Here is a 22525-nt window from a genome sequence, read left to right as displayed (position 1 = left end):
AACATAGCCTGTAAGTTTTACCTTGTGCAACATTACACCGAGGCTTGTAACCAAGTCAGTAGTGCTTTTCAGAAGAGGGATTGTTTCTGCAGCTCTGGCCACTACCAATGCCTGAGTCTGATTCCCAGAATGCCCCCCCCAATACCCTTCAGCATGACTCATGCTAGCATTCTGGAGTTGTGTTTCAATGCAAAGCTGCAAAGCTGAATCAGTATCCAACTGGAAAGTGCTGAAAAGAAAAGAAAAAAGCACATGGAACTGGAGGGATACAACAAAAAATATGTATCTTTATTCATAAAACCAATGATTCAGTCAGGGAGGATGTTTTGAATACAGTAAGAGTTGGGAATATTTTTCTGGGGGCCTCTCCAAACATCTTTTCTATTGTACATTCATGATGATTTGATATCAGAGCAGTTATACATAATTCTATTTATTTATTTCTTATTAAAAAGTGAATTTCACTTATATAAATAATTAAGTTAGAAATAACAGCCAATCACAAACAGCTTACATAAATCAAATTAATTTAACCACATCCAAAATTAATAAATTAAATCTTAACTTCCAGTGCAATGCATACAGAACAAAGAAATGTTCCATTGACTAAAAAAATACTTCTGGGACGTTAAGCTTAATTACAAAAAAGGAGGCAGGATGTTAACAATGGAATCAATAGTCAACACACAATCTGGAAGATGGTGTCTAGCCTTAAAGTTCATTTTATCAAAGATGTATTTAATATGGAGAATTAGGTAAAGGTAAAGGGACTCCTGACTGATAAGTCCAGGCACAGCCGACTCTGGGGTTGCAGCGCTCATCTTGCTTTACTGGCCGAGGGAGCCGGCATTTGTCCGCAGACAGCTTCCGGGTCATGTGGCCAGCATGACTAAGCTGCTTCTGGTGAACCAGAGCAGCGCACGGAAACACTGTTTACCTTCCTGCCGGAGTGGTACCTATTTATCTACTTGCACTTTGACGTGCTTTCGAACTGCTAGGTTGGCAGGAGCAGGGACCGAGCAATGGGAGCTCACCCCATCGTGAGGATTCAAACCGCCGACCTTCTGATCAGCAAGTCCTAGGCTCTGTGGTTTAGACCACAGCACCACTTGCGTCACATGGAGAATTGGCACAGTCCAAATTTTGCATTTTCAAAAATTACTAGTCTGTTTTAACTTTAATCATGTTTCTGGTGAAGTAGTCAAACTGAAAGAGAAACTCAGGTGATATCAGATCATCATACAACTCATGGTTAAAAGGCTACATCTAATCTGTAAGCAGCATTACAGTGGTACCTCTGGATACAAATGGGATCCAATTCGGATCCCCGTTCACATCCTGAAGCGAACGTAACCTGCGTCTGTGCGGGTCACGATTTGCCGATTCCGCGCATGACGTCATTTTGACCGTCTGCGTATGCGCGAGCAGCAAAACCCAAAAGTAACGCGTTCCGTTACTTCCGGGTTGTTGCGAAGCACAACCCAAAAGCGCTCAACCTGAAGCACATCTAACCCGAGATATGACTGTACAGCAATTCCAGAGAAAGGATATGATAGTAATGAAGTTCCGTTTTCAATACCTTTTGCGCCTGCAAAAGTTTCAGGATGGCATATTGCTTCATTTATCACTGCATGACCTGTAACTTCCTGCTGAAATCCTGTCTTTTTTTAACAACAAATCAATTTTTTTAATGGGGGGGGGTTGTGCTGCTTTTGTTGTGCTAAAGTGCAAGAGTGGCCCCTCCAGATGACAATAATACAGTAACACTGAGGAAGCTTTGCAGAGCAGGTAGTAACATGGAAGGATATGTGGACAGTCTAGTATAAATCCAGCACTAATGAACATACACAAGAGCATAAGAATAGCCCAGATGGATCAGGACAGGGGTCCATCTAGTCCAGCGTCCTCTTCTCACTGTGGCCAACCAGATGCCCGTGGGAAGGAAAATCTGAGCCCTCTCTCCTTCTGTGGTATCCAGCAATTGGTATTCAGAAGCATGACTGCCTTCGACCCTGGCCAGGAGCCATTGATAACCTTAGCTACCATGAAATATCATTGCGCTAATGATGTGTTACAGAACACATCTCTTTAAAAAAAACCAGTTCAGAGGGCCTATTAGGCAGACATTTTATTTATTTTATTTCATAAAATTTATATACCACTTGATTGTAAAACACACATACCTCAGAGCAGTTTGCAAATGATATTTCTAAATTATTTTAACAAACGTTTATGGAATAAAATGGTGCTTTTATAGCAAGAATGATATTTAGCTTTCTTACCTGCAGTATTTTAGTATGAGATCTGTATCCACATTTGGATGCTGTACCAAAGTTTTTAGAAGCTCTTTCTTCCTTACTGAGGGCATTCTAAATAAATCCTGGAAAGAGATCTATAAACATAATGCCGAATTTAAGAAAATGGAAGTGGTGGAAACACCATTGCCTGATGAATAACAGAATGTCTCTCTCCCCTCAAGTTCTTCCTCTGGAGCAGCTCCTTCTCCACTACTTGTTTGAGCTTCACACATCCACTTCTCTTTTGGCACAAAGAATTGATCTAAGCTTCCTTGTCTGGAGTGGAATGCTGTTACGGACATGCCTTTAGGCAGAGGGAGTCTTAGGAATCAGGTGGGTTTTAGCCAAATTTGGCACCTGGAAGTGGAAGCTCTGTTCTAAGCGGCCCTATCTCTCCAATTTAAAATTATATCAGCAGCAAATGCTGCAACTCATTTACTCTGGAGCATGCACAAGGACTTAAGCAAAACAACTCTAGAGTAAGTGTACTGAAGGGTATAGTAAATGTTCTTACATGTTTCTGGCGTTTGTGCAGCAGTAAGTGGTCCAGTCACTCATTTTACTCACGTCATGAGCAGATTACAAAAAGTCACCAAACTTCAACAGAAAATGTGCAGCAGCAAGGTTTGGAGGAATATTTATCATCATATATATGTGCAAATATTCTCTGGTCAAAGAGCCAATTTAAGAATCAGCTCCCAGGAAATGTAAATAAACCATTTGATCCAAATTCAAACGCAAAAAAGCACTCACACCAAGTTTACCAAGCTGAATACCCCATTCAGCATCTGTGATTAATTCTTCAAATGCTTGTTTTTCGTTTGTCTCTTCATAGTGACTGGCTAGCTGCACTCCAACAAGACCAACTGCCTGTTTGTGGGGGAAAGAAATTGTAATGAAGAAAAACACAAGTGTACTTGCAATCATTCACAAACCCTTCAGGTATTTTTAAAAAGGAGCCTCCTCATGCTTTTGTATCTTATTGCTTATGCTATCATTCAATCAGACTTTTCTCATATTATACTGGTTTTATTTTTCCTTAACTATCTAATCAATGAATAAAAACAAAAAAGGGGAAAAATATATCTCTGCAACAGATCACATCAATCTGTAGTGCAGTATCATATGCTGCAAGAGTAGATAAGTCTTCCAACAAATGAACAATTAGGGGAGATGTAAGTTCCTTACAGTGTCATGACGCCAGAATTTTGGTCACCAACAGAGCACACAAAGCCCACTAAACTATGGCATGACCACTAGGTGGTGATAAGAAGCATATGTTTTCGCTTTGAAGTGACGTTGCCCAGTACATTTAAACTTGGGGAACGCTGGTTCATTAAAATTAACCAGAATTCCTCTTTACATCCATTCTCAGGGGAACCCTGATTTAAACAGTCATTTATGATCTTGGCTAAACAAATAATTATTTACAAATGGAAGCAGATTCTTCAGATCTCATCTTTGCAACTGTGCTGGAGAAGGGGAGGGAAGCACAAGAACACAAGAGCCACCTCCTGCATGTGGCCAGAGGAATCCTGTTCTCACAGTGGCCAACCAGACACTTATGGGAAGCCCAGAAACAAGGCATAACTGAAAAATGTTTTAAACAACTTACCAGAATCTTGCTGTAATTCTGTGACATGTTATTTATGACGTCCCAGAGCTTTTTAAATACATCATCTTTGGACAACAAAGTGCAGTAACCCAGTGCAAGGTTGTGGTCTATCAGGTGGCTGTTGAAAACCTTTGGAAGTAAAAATACTTTAAAGTAAGCTCTTTTTAAAAATAGTCTGCCTCAATTTAAATTTTCTGTAAATAAGGAAAGGACATGGCACTTGGCAAACAAAGGGCACCAGCCCCCAAGAAAGTTCTCCTGCACAAGTATCAACAAATGAACGGGAACTGCAAAAGAGCTAAGGAGAGGAAATCGGGTGCCCTGCAAAGCCATTTCCTCCTCACAATACATGCTTACCTTGTGCAATAGGCCCATAATGATGCTTTTAATTAGTGAAGCAGATCTTTGAATCAGTGTTAAGAAGAATGTTCTGGCATCATCCAGTGTCTTCCGGTCATACAGCTGATGGACAGAGAATAATATGCTGGAACAATTTTGTTGCTATGAAGTCATGTGTCATATACATTACAAGCATCACAAACAAGATCCAAACATGGCAAAGCTGTTTGGCTCTTAGGAGCAGAGCCTGAGCTGTAGTACAATTGGACAGCAGCCCAGTCAGATCACTGCACCCAGCTGCTTTAAGTAAAATCTTGCCCTCCACTCACACACTCTGCAAACACCTTCATAGGCAGGGAACTAGGAGGAGTAAAACTAGACATAACCCCACTCACAGACTCAGCAATTACATTAATGTCATTTCTATGATGTAAATAGCAAGTGTAGGGGAAGGGGTCTTGATATAGATCCTCTGATCCTCTTGATATGCCTCCTCTGCAGTGTTGATCCAGATAGAAGGCCCCATGTCTGCTATTTGCATGGGAAGGAACACTTATGGATCACAGTTATATAATGGCTGCCACTGGCACAAAATGTAAACCTTACTTCCCATGCAAATAGGATATTACCAGGTGCTTGATCCAAGACTACAGCTGGGGCAGAGAGTCCAAGCCTCACTACTGTCACTGTCCCCCACCTGCTATGTATATTCACACAAATGCTAATCGAGTAAATGGTGTCCTATCCAGTTTGGCCTTAGGCACAGGCCTAAAGTAGACCTCACTGGAGTAGGTTCCTTGCAGATCTGGCACATACCTTTTCACACATGCTAATTTCCACGCTGTTTGATGTCATATGCTGCAAGAACGACCCAAAAGCAGAGGCAATTAGCCCCAAAGCCAACTCTAATTGGCCAAATTCTTGTAAGCTGCTGAGCAAAACAAAGATGGGATTCCTGCATGATAGGAAAACATCCATTCCTAGAGGGGAAAGTTACAGAATGTTGTAAGAATGACAATTGGGCTTATATTGGAAATTATGGATTTGTAGGGCACACTGTAGGGAGCTAACTTGGCAAGGTACCCACTGAAAAATAAACGGGGGGGGGGGGGATGGCAGTCAGTGGTAACACTCCTGATTGACTTCAGCGGATCTGAAACCAGAACCAAAAGATGGCCTGCAAGACAGAGGAAATAAAGTGCAAACAGCAATCAACCAGTAGGCACACTCTGATCAATGTCTTCCCAGAGGTCCAGCCCGCTGAGCATACACACAGGTATGTGTGTGTAGGATTGTGGCCTAAAGCTACTCCCACCTGGACTACTTCAATGCGCTCTACGTGAAGCTACCTTTGAAGGTGACTACAACTAATCCAGAATGCGGCAGCTAGACTGGTGACTGGGAGTGGCCACCTAAACCACGTAACAGCAGAATTAAAACACCTAAATTGGCGCCCAGTATGTTTCTGAGCACAATTCAAAGTGTTGGTGCTGACCTTTAAAGCCCTAAACGGCCTTGGCCTCAGTATACCTGAAGGAGTGTCTCCACCCCCATCGTTCAGCCCAGACACTGAGGTCCAGCTCTGAGAGCCTTCTGGCAGTTCCCTCACTGCGAGAAGTGAAGTTACAGGGAACCAGGCAGAGGGCCTTCTCAGTAGTGGTGTCTGCCCTGTGGAACACCCTCCCATCAGATGTCAAGGAAACAAACAACTATCTGACTTTTAGAAGACATCTGAAGGCAGCCCTTTTTAAGGACATTTTTAATGTCTGGTGTTTTATTGTATTTTTAATATTTTGTTGGAAGCCGCCCAGAGTGGCTGGGGAAACCCAGACAGGTGGGCAGGGTATAAATAATAAATGATTATTATTACTACTACTACTACTAACAAGCATCCATGCCAGGATTCAAGTAACTGAGCAACTATCTCCCCATATGCAAGGGCACTCTGGACTTGTATTTTAATCTATAGGCAAATATAATGACATTTGCACTTAGAAATGACATTTGCACAGACATTTTGTTATAATGCAGAAAGGAACACTTTTCTAAAGCTCTGCCAGCTTTAAAACAGGTTGTAGGGGCTAGGGCAATCTGTGCTAAAAAGGGGTTTAAAAATCCTCCAGGTCATATTGAAGCCCCTGAGCATATCTAAAGTAACTATTTTAATAGTAACCTAATCATTTATTCTTGAACAGATTGTGTGAGTCAAATAACTAGTTAAAACTCAAGGATTTACAACAGAAAAGGAAAAAAGAAAAATGTGTTAAGCACCACTATGCCTTTCTACTTCTGGACCACTAAGGATTTAAATATATACTTTTGTCCCTATAGCTGTAACCATTTTTTCATGCAATACCTTGTTTGAATGGACAATATGCCAAACTGTCTGAGTCCAGAGGATACATCTTCCAGTCTGCAAAAGAAAGGTAGCAACTGTATCCAAATACTTTGGTACACTGTCAGCAGTTTAGATAATAATCCTCCTCCAAATACAGTGGACGCTCAGGTTGGGAACGTGATCCGTGCGGGATGCACATTCGCAACCCACAGCAGTGCGTCTGCGCATGCGTGGGTTGCAATTTGGTGCTTCTGCGCATGCGCGACCACCAAAACCTGGAAGTAACCTGTTCCAGTACTTTCAGGTTTCAGTGGTCCGCAACCTGAAAAAACGCAACCTGAAGCATCTGTAACCCGAGATATGACTACAGTGGTATGTTGGTTTACAACTACAGTGGTACCTCGCAAGACAAATGCCTCGGAAGACAAAAAACTCGCAAGACGAAAGAGTTTTTCGTTTTTTGAGTTGCTTCGCAAGACGATTTTCCCTATGGGCTTGCTTCACAAGACGAAACGTCTTGCGAGTTTGTTTCCTTTTTCTTAAAACCGTTAATACCAGGTTGCATCCGTGCTTCACAAGACGAAAAATCCGCAAGACAAAGAAACTCGCAGAATGAATTAATTTCGTCTTGCAAGGTGCCACTGTATAATCCTTACCGGAGGTTCGTTCGTAAACCAATACAGGTTGTAACCCAAGGCGCACTTTTGTCAATGGGGCCTCCAAAAAAAAAAGTTCATAATCCAAAAAAATGGGTTGTAATCCAAAAAAAGTTCACAAACCAGGACACGCACTTCCGAGTTTGATGTGTTTGTAATCCAAAACGTATGGAAACCAGACAGTTTGCAAACCAAGGTACCACTGTAACCATGTTAGCAAACCCTGAAGCTTGGATGAATTAGATTGGAACCATCACTTACAGTTTATGGAGTTCAAAGGCTTTATTCATGCAGAAACTATTTACAGGATGAGTGGAAATAGATGAGAAATATCAGTAAATCACATTGTGCAAGTTGGAGTTAACTCTTTATTAGCAAAACCAGATGTGCACAAGAGTGTCGGGCCTAATGAGCACAGCAACACATCTCTGGCAGGTCCTGCCCCTATGAAGCAGTTGCAGAGATTGAAGATCCCTGCCTCTCCACAGCTGTCGAAGTCCCCTCCTCTCCAGGGTCCCCCCCCCAAAGAATCAGAGACTACATCTGTGTGTCGCCAACCTCACCTCCACCCTTTTTCTGCCTCTTCTGCTTCTGGGAGACAAGGGTGGAGGGGAAGACACCTGTCACCAGCCAGCCTCATCTCTGCCTCTTGGTCTCTTCTCCCCTGCTTCATTTTCTGCCTCCAATTCTGAACCTCTCTGCTAGCCTCTCCCTTCTCACTAAGCCATGTTACCTCTTCAGCTTCCGACACCTCCTTTCCCCAGTCTTCCACATTTGACAACCCATTGTTGCCCTACCACCAACCCCTGGACTCTGAGCCTTCTTCTCTTGGGGGTTTCCCAGGTGGTTCCTCCATTACCACCAGTTTTATTTTTTCTTACTTTCTTCAAGGGGGGAGGGAGAGAAAGCGCTTCTGCATTTGCACATCACAAGGCCATCAATTGCTACCACTAATGACAACTGTGTACCATCTCCATAACCAGAGGCAGCATGCCTCGGAATACAAGTTGCGCATAATCACAAATGGGGAGAGTGGTCTATTGCGCTCATGTATTATCTGTGGGCTTCCCATAGGCATCTGGTTGCGAGAACAGAATAGTAGACTAAATTGGCCCTTTGTCTGATCTTCTTATGTTCTTAACAAGCAATCCTGTCTTATCATAGCATGTGAGGGTGACTGCAGTACTATTTATTCAGGTTATTTATAATCAGCTCTCCAAATAAAATCAATCCCAGAGCAGGGTGCAACATATAGACAGACACACAAGCACTCCACACACTAAATAAAGCCACAACAATAAATAAAGAACACAGCTCCACAAGATCAACAAAGCATCTCCTCCAGTTAACTAACCAAATGCTTGTGTCACTATTCAGCCACTACTATTGACTAACATGTCCGATATTTTAACCCTGAATAGCGTAAAGGTGAACTGTAGGGATCTAAAGGGTTTGAATATTACCAATTTAGCTAGCACAAAAAAAGAATAACACAGAGTGAGATGAGGCATTGGAGAGACAGGGAAGGGGGGTGGGGAATAAAGTGCCAGAATTCCCTAATTCATATGAGAAAAGATTGTGGAAATAAGTTTAAGCCACCAAAGGTTACCTGCTTGGGTCACTAGAGATGTAGCAATTTCATATGCAGAAGGAAGCACAGAGGGCAGGTCCAGAAGTGCTCCATCTTCAGTGAAAAAGTCATTGAACATCCATTCTACATAAGAGTCTTTATCAGCTCCAAAATAGGTTGTCTAAACAAAAAGAATTAGCTATCATTTTTGTCAAAGCTCCACAAGAAAAGCAAGATGAATGAAGTAGGGAGGGCACAGATATCTTGCTGGGTCCTTAACTGTCCCTCCCAAGGTGGAAGGGGGAACACACAAAAAGGAATCAGACTAGTGTGTGGAAACACCTGCGCTTGGCTCTTGTTGATAAGGTTATAAATGGGTGGGGCTCTGAGCACACAAACACACAGCTGAAAATTGTTAAGTGGGAATCCATATTCTCCTCCTGTTTACCCCTGTGTCTGTTGTTTCTACTGAAAGTCCTTGTGGGTAAGACCCTGTCCTGTGCATAGCTGTCAACGTTTCCCTGATCTTAAGGGAAATTCCCTTATTCCGAATAGGATTCCTCGCAAGAAAAGGGAAAAGTTGTGTGAAAAGTCATGTATTCAAATATTGCTATACAAAGCATCCAAACACATCCTTACTGCTTTTATTTTAGTACAACAGGGACAACTTTGATTATTAAACTGAAGAGCAAGATACCATGAACAGCAAATACTTTATTCTGCATTACCACTTTTGATATAAATCCATAGTCCTCAATTTGGCACTTTCCATAAATTTCAAGGGCAAATGAGGTGTATTTGCAAAGCTCCAATGCATCTAAGATCTGATCTGTGAAGAGAGTGTGAATGTTTTAAATATATTTTACCTTTAAAAAAAATACAAGAGCTCAAACAATTTTTAAGAACTCTTACTCATTTAATGTAAAAATGAATGGAAAAACCCATATTTTTTTCCAGAAGATAACAACATGTGAAGTTATTCATTACCTGGACTGCAAATAGTAACTGCTTGACATGCCATTTCATTGACCACAGCTGGAAGATTTAATCCTTTTGGCATAACCATCAGAGTACTAGAACCCAGCATATGACAAAGTTTTTGACATGCTAAGAACAGCAACTGTCCTGTTTGTTCATTAGGATGATCTTCATGAAAATCTCTTTAAGGACAAAATTTTAAAGGAAAGGATTAAGGTAAGTACAAACAGACGTAAGATGTCAAAAAATAACCTCAAATAAATATAGTTAGTTAATATAGCATGCAAAACTCCAGATTGCACAGTGACTGGTAATGGCTAAGCCCAAATGTATTTTTTAAACCTGCATATATTTAGTGCCTCTTCAACTTTTCCAGCATCTAATGCTCTCAGAACCAGTTCTAAGGCCATCTCATGCTTGCTCCTCTGCAGAAGCAAAGCCAGTTTGTCAAGCTTCACATGTGACAACTGTTTCTTCATGCTGATATCTTGTAAACTGGACGCTTTTCCTTCAGTTTTCTCAAGGAGCTGAGATACTAATAATTGATTCCAATGACCTCCGACCAAAGTACAGGTATTAAAATTCTCCTAAACAAAAAGATAAAATAAGAGGGTGAAAGGAAAAATATGAAAATAATAGAATAATAGAATTGCGTAGCTGCACGTCCAGCTTCGCCCCCATAGAAACTGTGTTTATTTACAGAGCTAAACACATACTTGCGCTCAAGTTCATTCAGAGGTGATGAAATGTACACAATCCACTGAGAAAATAAATGAGCCACCGCATAGTGTGCAGAATAGAGCTCCATCAAATCCAGTTCTGACTCTTATGGAACTAGCAGTGATTCTCCAAGTATGCCCCCCCCAAAGCCCTGCTATCAGAGATGCTTTGACTACTTGATGAGGAGCCTGTGGCACTGCAGATGTTGTAGGACACCAATTTCTTCCAGCCCCACCCAAGATGTCCAATGGTCAGGGAAGATGGGAACTGTAGTCCAGCAACATCTGGAGGGCCACAGGTTCCTCATCCCTGCTTTAGGGAAGTACTGGAGGCTGAACCCGGAACCATGTCCATGGGAGCTTGCAATCTTACTACTCAGCAATGCCATTCCCCAAACCCCTCAGGTTAGAAAGTGAAGAGGTTTGGTTCAATCATATTCAGTGATTTTCCCCAAGGGGGGACTCAAGGGTACGCAGTACCACCACCTCTTTTTTGGGCTGTTAAAAGTGTGGCACTTACTGGAAAAACTTCATGGTGAGTATCAGCACCTATTTTTCTAGGAAAAAAGCACTGATCATATACATATATATGAAAATGATGAATTCACATATATGTGAATGATGAATGTGGGTATTTTAAAGAAATACACATACATGATTACATTTTCCCTCTAAATAATTACCGTATTTTTCGCTCCATTGGACGCACCCGACCATAGGGCGCATCTAGTTTTTAGAGGAGGAAAGCAAGGAAAAAATATTCTGAATCAAATGTTGTATAAACTACTGTATTTAATAAACAACCGGTATATCAGAATCACATTACAGCCATGTAAAGTGAACAGCAGTCAACAATGGCATTAAGAACCATCATCACTGTCATTAACAAATGAAGAGAGACTTTAAGGTTTGAGTACCCTTCTAGTCTTCTGTGAGCCCCAAGAACTCATCACTGCTAGAGTCAGAATTTATGAAGCTCAGTTGCTCACAGTCACTGACATCACTTTCTTCGCTATCTTCATGTAAAATACCATCTTCATACCCATCCAAAGCATTGCTAATGCCACATTTTTTCCTCTCAATCCTCTTCTTCCCCTCTCTCAGCGAACAGCCTGCCAGCTGCTTGCAAACATTCCCTTTACTTGAATTACAGTCAAGAAACAGCCAAGCAGAGCTTCTCAGCGGCAGGCTTGGGAGGCTTTCCTTTTCCCCACTTTTTTCTCCCCCCCCCCCAAGCAGAACAGTCCCCTTTTCCAGCCTCCTCCTCTCCATTCCTTTCACCCAAACTCCTCAGGGGACGTCTACAATTTCTCCCCTTCACTGCTCCCTCTCCTTTGCCCTCTACCATGACTCTCCACTCATGGCAACCTATGGTACCTCATCTCCCTTCACCCAGCTTCTTGGTCCCCCTCCTCTCCGTCCTCTTCCTCCCCTCTCTCAGTGAACAGCCTGCCCACTGCTCCAAACCTTGAAGGGAAGGGCAGGCTGCTGGCAGAGCAGCACCCCCTATTCAGCAGCCCAGGAGTGTGGGGCATGGGCGCACAGCCTGCCCGCTGCTCCAAACCTTGAGGGGAAGGGCAGGCTGCTGGCAGAGCAGCACTCCCCACCCCCATTCAGCAGCCCAGGAGTGTGGGGCATGGGCGCACAGCCTGCCCACTGCTCCAAACCTTGAGGGGAAGGGCAGGCTGCTGGCAGAGCAGCACCCCCCACCCACATTCAGCAGCCCAAGAGTGTGGGGCATGGGCGCACAGCCTGCCCACTGCTCCAAACCTTGAGGGGAAGGGCAGGCTGCTGGCAGAGCAACACCCCCACCCCTATTCAGCAGCCCAGGAGTGTGGGGCATGGGCGCACAGCCTGCTCACTGCTCCAAACCTTGAGGGGAAGGGCAGGCTGCTGGCAGAGCAGCACCCCCCACCCACATTCAGCAGCCCAAGAGTGTGGGGCATGGGCGCACAGCCTGCCCACTGCTCCAAAGCTTGAGGGGAAGGGCAGGCTGTTGGCAGAGCAGCACCCCCCAACCCCATTCAGCAGCCCAGAAGCGCGGGGGATGGGCGCACAGCCCTCCCGTTCCTCCAAAGCTTCCCGGGGCTGCAGAGGGAAGCCGAGGCTGCCGGCAGATGAGCGCGGCCCCCCCACCCCCATTCAGCAGCCCAGGAGTGCGGGGCATGGGCGCACAGCCCTCCCCTTGCTCCAAAGCTTCCCGGGGCTGCAAAGGGAAGCCGAGGCTGCCGGCAGACAAGTGAGGCTCTCCCCACCTCCCCCATTCAACAGCCCAGAAGCGCGGGGGATGGGCGCACAGCCCTCCCGTTCCTCCAAAGCTTCCCGGGGCTGCAGGGGGAAGCCGAGGCTGCCGGCAGATGAGCGCGGCTCCCCCCGCCCGCCCCCATTCAGCAGCCCAGGAGTGCGGGGCATGGGCGCACAGCCCTCCCCTTGCTCCAAAGCTTCCCGGGGCTGCAGGGGGAAGCCGAGGCTGCCGGCAGGGGAGCGCGGCCCCCCCACCCCCATTCAGCAGCCCAGGAGTGCGGGGCATGGGCGCACAGCCCTCCCCTTGCTCCAAAGCTTCCCGGGGCTGCAAAGGGAAGCCGAGGCTGCCGGCAGACAAGTGAGGCTCTCCCCACCTCCCCCATTCAACAGCCCAGAAGCGCGGGGGATGGGCGCACAGCCCTCCCGTTCCTCCAAAGCTTCCCGGGGCTGCAGGGGGAAGCCGAGGCTGCCGGCAGATGAGCGCGGCTCCCCCCGCCCGCCCCCATTCAGCAGCCCAGGAGTGCGGGGCATGGGCGCACAGCCCTCCCCTTGCTCCAAAGCTTCCCGGGGCTGCAGGGGGAAGCCGAGGCTGCCGGCAGATGAGCGCGCCCCCCCCCATTCAGCAGCCCAGGAGTGCGGGGCATGGGCGCACAGCCCTCCCCTTGCTCCAAAGCTTCCCGGGGCTGCAGGGGGAAGCCGAGGCTGCCGGCAGGGGAGCACGGCTCCACCACCACTACCAAAGACCAGTCCAAGAGTGTGCCGCACTCCGGCAATTTGGCTCCAGGGACCACACATTCGCTCCATAGGACGCACAGACATTTTCCCTTACTTTTTAAAAGTAAAAAAGTACGTCCAATGGTGCGAAAAATACGGTACATTCACCTCAACCTAGAAAGCACATTGAAAAAATTCAATGCCTTATGATCCTTACCTGTAAGGCTGCAAGAGTTTTAAACAATTTAAAGTTTGTTTCATATTCCTCTTTTTTCAAAATATTTTCTGTCAAAAAAAAAAAAGAGTGGGTTGGAGTGAATAAGCGTGGTTATTGAATGGTTTATTACAAAACCTAAAACACAATAAATGCAAGATTTACCTTTCTGACAACAACCAAGTAGGAATTCAAGGATCTCCCCAAGAATTTTTTTAATATACAGCTGCATTTTCTGTTGACAGTGGAAAGGGGACAGGAAAAAGAAAATGTGAGAATACTCCCATCAACCTCAAAGAGCAAGATTTTACTGTTAACATTTGAGAACAGCATTGTGCTTTTAACAGGGAACATGTTTGTTTGACCTCTCTTGGGGGATAACTTACACATTATCAGCAGCAGTCAGTTTCTTGGAAGTTACCTTTTCTTCAGAGTCATCTGCTTCTTTCTCTAATGTCAGTCTTCCCCATATCAACATTTTATCTGCAATTTCCACAGCTTCAACAGGAGGCAGCTTTTTTAATAAACTTATAATATCATCCCCCTGAAAGCATACATAAAATGTATTAATTCTATGTTCAGTTCACAAACAGCTTGCCGTGGGGCACAGAGATCTACTGTTCAAAAAACACATCTGGAGACCCCTTTGGCAATGTGGCACCAGTTAAATTCTAGTTAAGTTAGATCCAGATACATTGGCAGCTGCCTTATATTAAGTCAGCTCTTTGGTCTGTCTGGTTCAGTACTGTCTATACTGATTGGCAATATGGGGGTTTAGATCCTACTTGGAGATATCAGGGATCAAACCTGTGCTCTACCACTGAGCTATGGACCACTAAGTAAGATTGTGTTAACTATGTGAATTATTTCTACAATAGTTGCTAGTTGTAGAACAGCTAGCTGCTGTAGAGCACATAACCTAATATAATTAAATATGAAGTATTTCTAATGGACAGTTTGGATATTTAAAGAAAAAAATGTAAAGAATGAGTATGTTCACCTTTTCTTTATCAATAAGTTCCACAATCCTCCAGACATAGACATCTGCAGTGGGCAACATATATGCATTTACAATTTTCAAAGCATCTTCTAAAGAAGTATTTGAGTCTTGTTGTAGAATGTACTTTACCAGCATCTGGAAAAAGACACAAATCAGTACACTATAATACATAATACAGGCTTCCGCAACCTCGGCCCTCCAGATGCTTTTGGTCAGGGATGATAGGAATTGTAGTTTCAAAAACATCTGGAGGGCCAAGGTTGAGGAAGCCTGACATAATATATTCATCACAGAACATAGTATCTTGCATATAAAGTTAAATTTTAATATGCATAAAGCAAAATTGGCATATGAACAAAGGCTGTAATCTTGCAAACAATGACAGCATTCTTCAACTCAAATGATTGGGACTTATTTCTGTACATTTTACAAAAAAAGGACCCCACTTACCATCATCACTTGTTTATCATTTAAAAGATTGGTGTCTCTTATACCATAGCTCCGCAAAAGTTTCTTCATTTCCATCAGCCTATAACCTTCTTGCAGAAGCTTCACCCTGCAGATAAAGTGTGCCTGCACTTACATTTCAGCTTCTGACAAATTGGCAGACCAATCTAATAAGCTGTTTCAGTTGCAGAAATACCACAAACAAAAGCTTGTGCCAAAGCAGCTAGAACATTCCCCAAAGGGGGCCAACCCCATCTATTTCTGTCCCACTTGCAGCTTAAGCCATCTTCCCTCCACCTCTCACAAATAAATTATTCACAACAGTGCCAGGACAGGGAACCATTTCGCATGGGCATACTTCATGAGACCATATGCCACCAGTGGGCAGGGCCAGGGCAGAGCAAATGCCTGCAATGACAATTAGCTATGTACTAGCCATGCAAAAGTTGGGGGCTTCTGCACTCTCCCTCTGGCCATCTCTCATTTCCACTAGGCAAAAGTCTGTGAGTGTATAGTCTGGAGAGAAGCACAAGGCCTGGTAGACCACATTTGTTCTCTTGTCCTGAACTTCAACACCCCTGTATAATGGTACAAAATTACCCATATGAATTATAGCTAAAACCTAAGGCTGCTCTAGCAGCCTCTCACTCCTGTCTTTGCACAGCTAAGCTGTGTAAGACATGGGAAAAAGTAAGTCCAAATGGCTTCTGTTCTACCAACATTCAGGGACAGGATTTAAATTCAATTCCCTCCCCACCCAATTAAAAGTTCAGTCCTGGGAGAGCAAGCATGAAGATACTAAACCAGTTGGGCATCTGAGAGCAAGAAGAGTATGTGAGCTATTCAGTGAGGGCCCACAGCTTAGTGAGAGAGTACATGTTTTGCACGCAGGAGGCCCCACATTTGGGCACGGCATCCCTAGTGTATCCCTAATGGCATCAGGGCTTGGAGAGAACTCCGCTAGTAAGTGGAGACAATACTAGCTGGGTAGACTAATGGACTGACAATAGAAAAAAGATATTGCCTGTTTACTGATGTATGAATGTAGTGCTCCTCCTTATGAGGGGGGGGGCTCCTGATTGATCCCAGGAATCCCCTTAAGAAACTCCCCATGTGTACATTAGTAGGGCCCCTTGACACACAGGGCTAGCCAATCACAATGCCATTCTCACCACGAAAGGCAGCTCATGCGTGAAAGATTCTTATGCATTTGCAGGTGTTTTAAATAGCACTATAATACTGTTTACCCAAAGGGGGCACTGAGTGAAATTTAATATAATGACCCAGTTGGGTATCTAGCAGTCCAATGCTATGAGAGGCTTCAAGAGGCCCAAACCATCAATGCTGGCCCACTGACTATCCAACCGCAGTAAGTCATTATTTTAATGTTATACAGTTTTCAAACTTTAACAAAGAGAAAAGTGAACAGTTAAGTCAAACAAACAAGGAACAATTCCTGAAGTCACTAAGTGTTAGAGCAGAAGTAGCCAACTTGGTGGTCTTCAGATCTTGTGAACTACATAACTCTCACAAGCCCCATCCAGCTTGGTGAAGACCAAAGGACGATGGGAGTTGCAGAGGGCATCATGTTTGCTACCCCTTGTGTTTAAAGGCTAAGAGGTACATATGTGTTTGTTCTCTTACTTGTCATGGTCCATGTCCAGGTACTGTTGAATCAGCTGTTCCACTCCTGGATTCCAAGGAACCACAGCACTGTATGTTACTGCTAGCACGCCTTCAAAGATCAACTATAAAAGAAAATTTCTATGACTTATGTGCCACTGGCCTCTTCTTTCCAAACCAGAGGCGTTTCTCATCCCGCATGCATTTCAATATGAAAAGAGGGATCATTGGAACATTGGCACACTTGTCCTACTCACATCTATGTTGGACATGCAGCTCAAGACAGCGATGGCCTTTGCTTCCCATGTAGTGTCAAAGACAGAGGTCGACTGTTTACAATACCGCTCCAGGAAGTCCTAAAGAGTATTTTAAGAAAGTTTTGAAAATGTTGTGGCAAAAGTATTAAAAATCAACCTTCTTAAAAATAGATGCCATTCATTAGTATAATTCATATGCAGTTTTTAGACTAGAGTCCTACACACACTTACCTCGGAAAAGGTGTTACTGCAATCTGGTAAGAAGACAGGAAGAAATTGAGGGGTACAACCTGCTCAAAAGAAATAGATCAAGCAGGAAGGGAGATGGAGAAAACGTACACTTGTGAAGAGACCCAGGACTTGGAACATGGAAGATTGAGAGTATATGGGTAAAAACTGTAGAATAGGGAAACAGCAAGTGGCCTTGCTGTGGGTGCTGCTACAGACCTCCAAGCCAGACTGAGGACTTGAATGATGCCTTCCTACAGCAGATTAACAAACATTCAAAAAGGAGAGCTATAGTAGACATGGGAGACATAAACTACCCCAATATCTCTTGGAACTGTAAGGTCCAATAAATTTTTCAATTGCCTCAGTGACAATTTCATTTCATGGAAGTAGCAACAAGAGGGTCATCTCTCCTGGACCTGTTCCTCACCACAGGGAAGAACTGATTGACAACGCAGAAGTACAGGGAATCTTGGGAGGAAGTGATCATGTCCTCTTGGGTTTCATGATACAAAGGCAAGGGAAAGCTGAGTATAGCCACACATGCACTCTGGACTTTAGGAAGGATAATTTCAAAATGCTTAAGGAACTACTGGTTGAAGTCCCATGGTTAGAAATTCTCAAAACGAAGGGATTCCAAGGTGAATGGAAGCTTCTTAAAGGTGAAATATTGAAAGCACAAAGGCAGACAATTCCAAAAAGAAAGAAAAGTGGGAGGCACCTAAAGAAACCAATCTGTCTGCATAAGGAACTTACAGATGAGCTGAGTATGTAAGAATGGGCATTTATAAAAATGGAAGAAAGGAGAAATCAGTTGTCAACTGTTGCAGGGAGAATGTCAGGTGGGCAAAACCTCAGAATGAAATCAGGCTTGAAAGAGAGATTAAAAATAATAATGAAAGGTTTCTTTGGCTATTTCCAAGCAAGAGGAAGAACATGCAAGTAGTAAGCCTCTTGAGAGAAGACAGAGAAATACTACAGGGTGACAGAGAGAAAGTGGAAATGCTTAACACAGACTTTGCCTCTGTCTTTACCCCAAAGGAAAGCAGTGCCCAACCTGGTGGTAACAGAATAAACAATGCAAGGAGGGAGCTGCAGCCCAAGATAAGAAAAGAAGGGAACACCTGGCTACTTTAAATGAACTCAGATCTCCAGGGCCTGATGAGCTGCACCCAGGGATGCTAAAGGAGCTTGCTGATGTACTCACAGAGCCTCTGTCTATAATCTTTGAGAATTCTTGGAGAATAGGGGAGGTCCCTGCAGACTGGAGGCGGGCAAGTCTTGTCCCCATTTTCAAAAAGGGGAGGGAAGAAGACCAAGGTAAGGAAGAGGGAAACTCCAGAAAGAACTTGGAAGGGCATATTTTAAAGGTCTAAGAGCCTAAATTTCCACATTTTACTTTGCTGCATATTTTGTGATTTTGACTCTCTGCTGGGGTTCTCTCACCAAAGAGTACTTGCCCCAAACTTGGATCTCCTTTATACCTATTTTTCCTAGAACCAACACTTTCCACTGTAAATAAAATGCCGCCACAGTTTACAATACAAGGATTTAAACAATGCAATTACTACAAAACAAATTTAAAAAGAAACCAAGTACTAAACATAGGGCTGTGTATTTGTTGACAACTGTACTAGGGCCGGGCGATGGATGGTTTTCAGCATCATGATACATCAGCAGCTAAATACCACGGTATACTGATATATCACAATGTCTGAAATGTATCTGGCTGCTTCTTCCTCCCCACCTTAGGGGAGGAAGAAGCAGCCAGATAAATTGCCCAGCCCTTCAGATGAGCAAGCCCCCTTGCCATACCTCTTCAGCTCATGGAAGCCAAGGGGGTAGGGTTGCTGGGGCTTCCTTAAACAGCTCAGAGGGAGGCAGGAAGGCTCCCAGCTGTGCAAGACCAACTGCTTAGGCAGCTCTGGTTGCCTGCCTGCCTGGCTGCCTGTTTGCCTTCCCACAAGCAAGTGAGATAGCTGATCTCTTTCTTCCCTGTGGATCACTCCAGAGGAAAGAGACCAGCCACCCACCCCATTTGCTCACATGGAGACAAACATGCAGCCAGCCAGGCAGATAAGAGAGCAAGCAGTTTGTGCTGGCAATACACGGCTCCGCAGGCAGGCAGACAAGCAGGCAAGAGTGAAATGTGTTGTGCTGGTGGTGTAATAGGAATTTTATGGTCTTAGATATATGGTAATGTTCATAAGTGTACCAACCAAGCACATACATAGATCAGCACAGGAAGGCCAACCCGGAACCATTTTGATTCCTAAACTGACCAAATCTTTTCTCTGCAAGGTCAAAATGGAAAAGCCTCCCCATTGTCTTTTCCTTCACAAAACCTGTCTGTGTTTGAATAGGGTGAGCCTGTGACCTGGCTCAGGAACTAAGTATTTATCACTACAAAAGACTAGCCAGGCTACCCAGGAAATCCAATCAAGTAACCTGCCAGACAGGAGATAAACAAGAACAAGAGAAAAACACATTTAAATTTCTGTTTAGACCACCTTTTCTATGATGTATGTATGATGTTTCTGGGGGTGGTCTTGATCTACAGGATGGCAATTTCAAAAGTCTTTATAAGGCCTGGCACACCATTTTTCTGGGTCCTCCTCCTTTCCTGCGTGTGAGGGGAGCACCCTGTTGCATCAGATCAATAAAGATCAAGCTTACTAGCTGCTTTGCTTCTCAATATTCTCTGGTTGGCCTCTGTTATTTTCTCCTACCAATAGGGAACCTATGTAAGGACTCTATATGGGCTCCTGGATACCGCATAAGGGAAAAGGGCATTTTTTTGTTTACAACAGTGGTGGCTGGGGAGCTGTGATTTATTGCCAGCTCAAAAAGTCTGAAATTGATATCAGGATCTGAATGTCATACTAGTTTCAGACACTAAATTGAAAAATCACCTAACTCTAGAATGCACAGGAAATTATTTACAGCTACAAGCCAATACAGTTAGGCTGTATAGACAGTCTTTCATTGGGTGTGTAGTGTGATAAGAATTTCAAGGTCTTAGATATGTAATGTTTATAAACGTACCAAGCAACCAAAATGGTCAAAGCCGTTCCTTATGAGGAACGGCTAAGGGAGCTGGGCATGTTTAGCCTGGAGAAGAGGAGGTTAAGGGGTGATATGATAGTCATGTTCAAATATATAAAAGGATGTCACATAGGGGAGGGAGAAAGGTTGTTTTCTGCTGCTCCAGAGAAGCAGACACGGAGCAATGGATCCAAACTACAAGAAAGAAGATTCCACCCAAACATTAGGAAGAACTTCCTGACAGTAAGAGCTGTTCGACAATGGAATTTGCTGCCAAGGAGTGTGGCGGAGTCTCCTTCTTTGGAGGTCTTTAAGCAGAGGCTTGACAACCATATGTCAGGAGTGCTCTGATGGTGTTTCCTGCTTGGCAGGGGGTTGGACTCGATGGCCCTTGTGGTCTCTTCCAACTCTATGATTCTATGATTAAGCAAACACGTACATAAATATATAAACCACATGTCTGAAAACCCCACAGAAAAAAAGTCCTGAACAAATGGATCTCAACTATTTCTCTGCAAGGTCAAAGTGGAAAACCTCCCCATTGTCCCTTTCCTCACAAATCTTGTCTTAAGGGCACATTTAAAATATGAATAGGGTGTGAGCCTGTGACCTGGCTCAGAAACTAAGTATTTATCATTACAAAAGACTGGCCAGGCTCCCCAGGCAATCCAATCAAGTGACCATTAAACAGGTAACCTGGCAGACAGGAGGTAAACAAATCACTCAGATTTCTGCTGTAGACCGCCCTTTCTGTGATGTATGTATGCTGTATGGAGGGGTGGTCTTGGACTCCAGGGAGGGAATTTAAAATGTCTATATAAGGGCAGGCACACTTTTGTTCTGGGTTCCTCCTCCCTCCTGCGTGTGGTGAGAGAGGACCCTGTTGAAACAGATCAATAAAGATCAGGCTTACTAGCTGCTTTGCTTCTCAATATTCTCTGGTTGGCCTCTGTTATTTTCTCCTACCAATAGGAAACCTACGTAAGGACTCTATATGGGCTCTTGGATACCGCATAAGGGAAAAAAGGGCAGATTTTTGTTGACAACAGAAGGAGGCTTCCAAATAGGGGACTTCCTCCTCTTTCTGCCACTACTCTGTTGCCTCCTGCACACCAAGCCATGAGGATTCTTCACTGTGGCAATCTCATTTAATCTCTTTATATTTTTCTCCATTTGCTTTAAGCTTCACAGTCAAGCAGGTATTTCGGCAAGACTTGCCCAGGTGAACTCCAGAGTAGACAACAAATCCTTTTCCAGGTCTGACACACATTATCACACTGTCTCAACCCAGCAACCTACACCCATAGAACTCCCAGAGCTACACAAGTGGAATAAATCACGGGAGAGCACTCTAAAGAGAAGTCTTGGAGTGCTTGCCCATACCAAGAAGCTACTCTTCCTTGAATCCAAACAGCATTGTCCCAAACAGAAAATTAAGAATACATCAGACTGGTGAGGAAAAAAACGAAGTATTTAAATGCTGAATATTATGCAAATTAGCCTAGTTCTTTGTAAATTCATACTTTTCTACCTAAGAAAAGAAGCACCTGGCTCCCTGTAGAGGGAAATAAAGTCTTTAGTTATTTAATACTCAGAAAAGATTTTGTATTGATCTTGAATAGAGAAAAGAGCATACCTTTATGTACTGCAATAGAATTTCATCTTTCTCCAGATTATGATGGTGCATGTATGGTTCAATATACTTCTCTAAGGTAGCTGGAATGAGTTCTGCTGCAAGTACTTTATCAAGCATACGAAACACAGTCCTATTTGCATTTTCCTATGAAACAAACAAAATAAAACAATAGAAGAACTAGCTATGTAGCAAGATGAGTGGAACGTATAATTGATTGTGATACAATAACCCACCTTCTGCTCTAAAGCAGGGTTACCAAAATGTGGTCCGTGAGCTTCATTCAAATGTCCACAGTGTGTCCACACTAAATATTCATATTGATTTTTAATTGCATTTTTATTGTTTTTAATTAATTATATTGCCTTTTATTGAGCTATAATTTTAATTTTATGGAATGAAAATTGTAATACGATAAAATAGAATAAAAAGCACTAAAAATTGGCTGCTTCTAGCAGAACAGGGAAGCTGAATCCAGCCCTAAGTGGTCTATCAAGAGACCAACAATTTTTAAGTACAGTGGTACCTCTGGTTGCGAACAGAATCCATTCCGGAGGCCCGTTGGCAACATGAAAATAGTGCAACCTGCAGCGGCGCGTCTGCGCACA

The 22525-nt window shown here is 43.7% G+C and overlaps 1 protein-coding gene across 2 annotated transcripts in view; it reads right to left on the bottom strand.

The window, feature by feature from the left end:
- KNTC1 (kinetochore associated 1) overlaps positions 1-22525 on the bottom strand; it is an 80897-nt gene that overhangs the window by 24739 nt on the left and 33633 nt on the right. For both annotated transcript variants that reach the window (XM_081892891.1, XM_081892890.1), the window contains 19 exons: positions 21921-22064; positions 17012-17110; positions 16776-16879; positions 15135-15240; positions 14685-14819; positions 14106-14228; positions 13850-13919; positions 13688-13755; positions 10136-10380; positions 9803-9975; positions 9544-9644; positions 8855-8996; positions 6608-6664; positions 5068-5231; positions 4270-4374; positions 3913-4041; positions 3051-3167; positions 2283-2392; positions 22-229 (listed from right to left, as the gene is read on the bottom strand). In XM_081892891.1, the coding sequence (XP_081749017.1) occupies positions 22-229; positions 2283-2392; positions 3051-3167; positions 3913-4041; positions 4270-4374; positions 5068-5231; positions 6608-6664; positions 8855-8996; positions 9544-9644; positions 9803-9975; positions 10136-10380; positions 13688-13755; positions 13850-13919; positions 14106-14228; positions 14685-14819; positions 15135-15240; positions 16776-16879; positions 17012-17110; positions 21921-22064 (2400 nt within the window). The remainder of the gene's footprint in view (positions 1-21; positions 230-2282; positions 2393-3050; positions 3168-3912; positions 4042-4269; positions 4375-5067; positions 5232-6607; positions 6665-8854; positions 8997-9543; positions 9645-9802; positions 9976-10135; positions 10381-13687; positions 13756-13849; positions 13920-14105; positions 14229-14684; positions 14820-15134; positions 15241-16775; positions 16880-17011; positions 17111-21920; positions 22065-22525) is intronic.

Source organism: Podarcis melisellensis (assembly GCF_964234715.1).
Source record: "Podarcis melisellensis genome assembly, chromosome: 16".
Classification (NCBI taxonomy): Eukaryota; Metazoa; Chordata; class Lepidosauria; order Squamata; family Lacertidae; genus Podarcis; species Podarcis melisellensis.
Note: the sequence above shows the minus strand (reverse complement) of the source record. Positions and strands in the feature narration are given on the sequence as shown.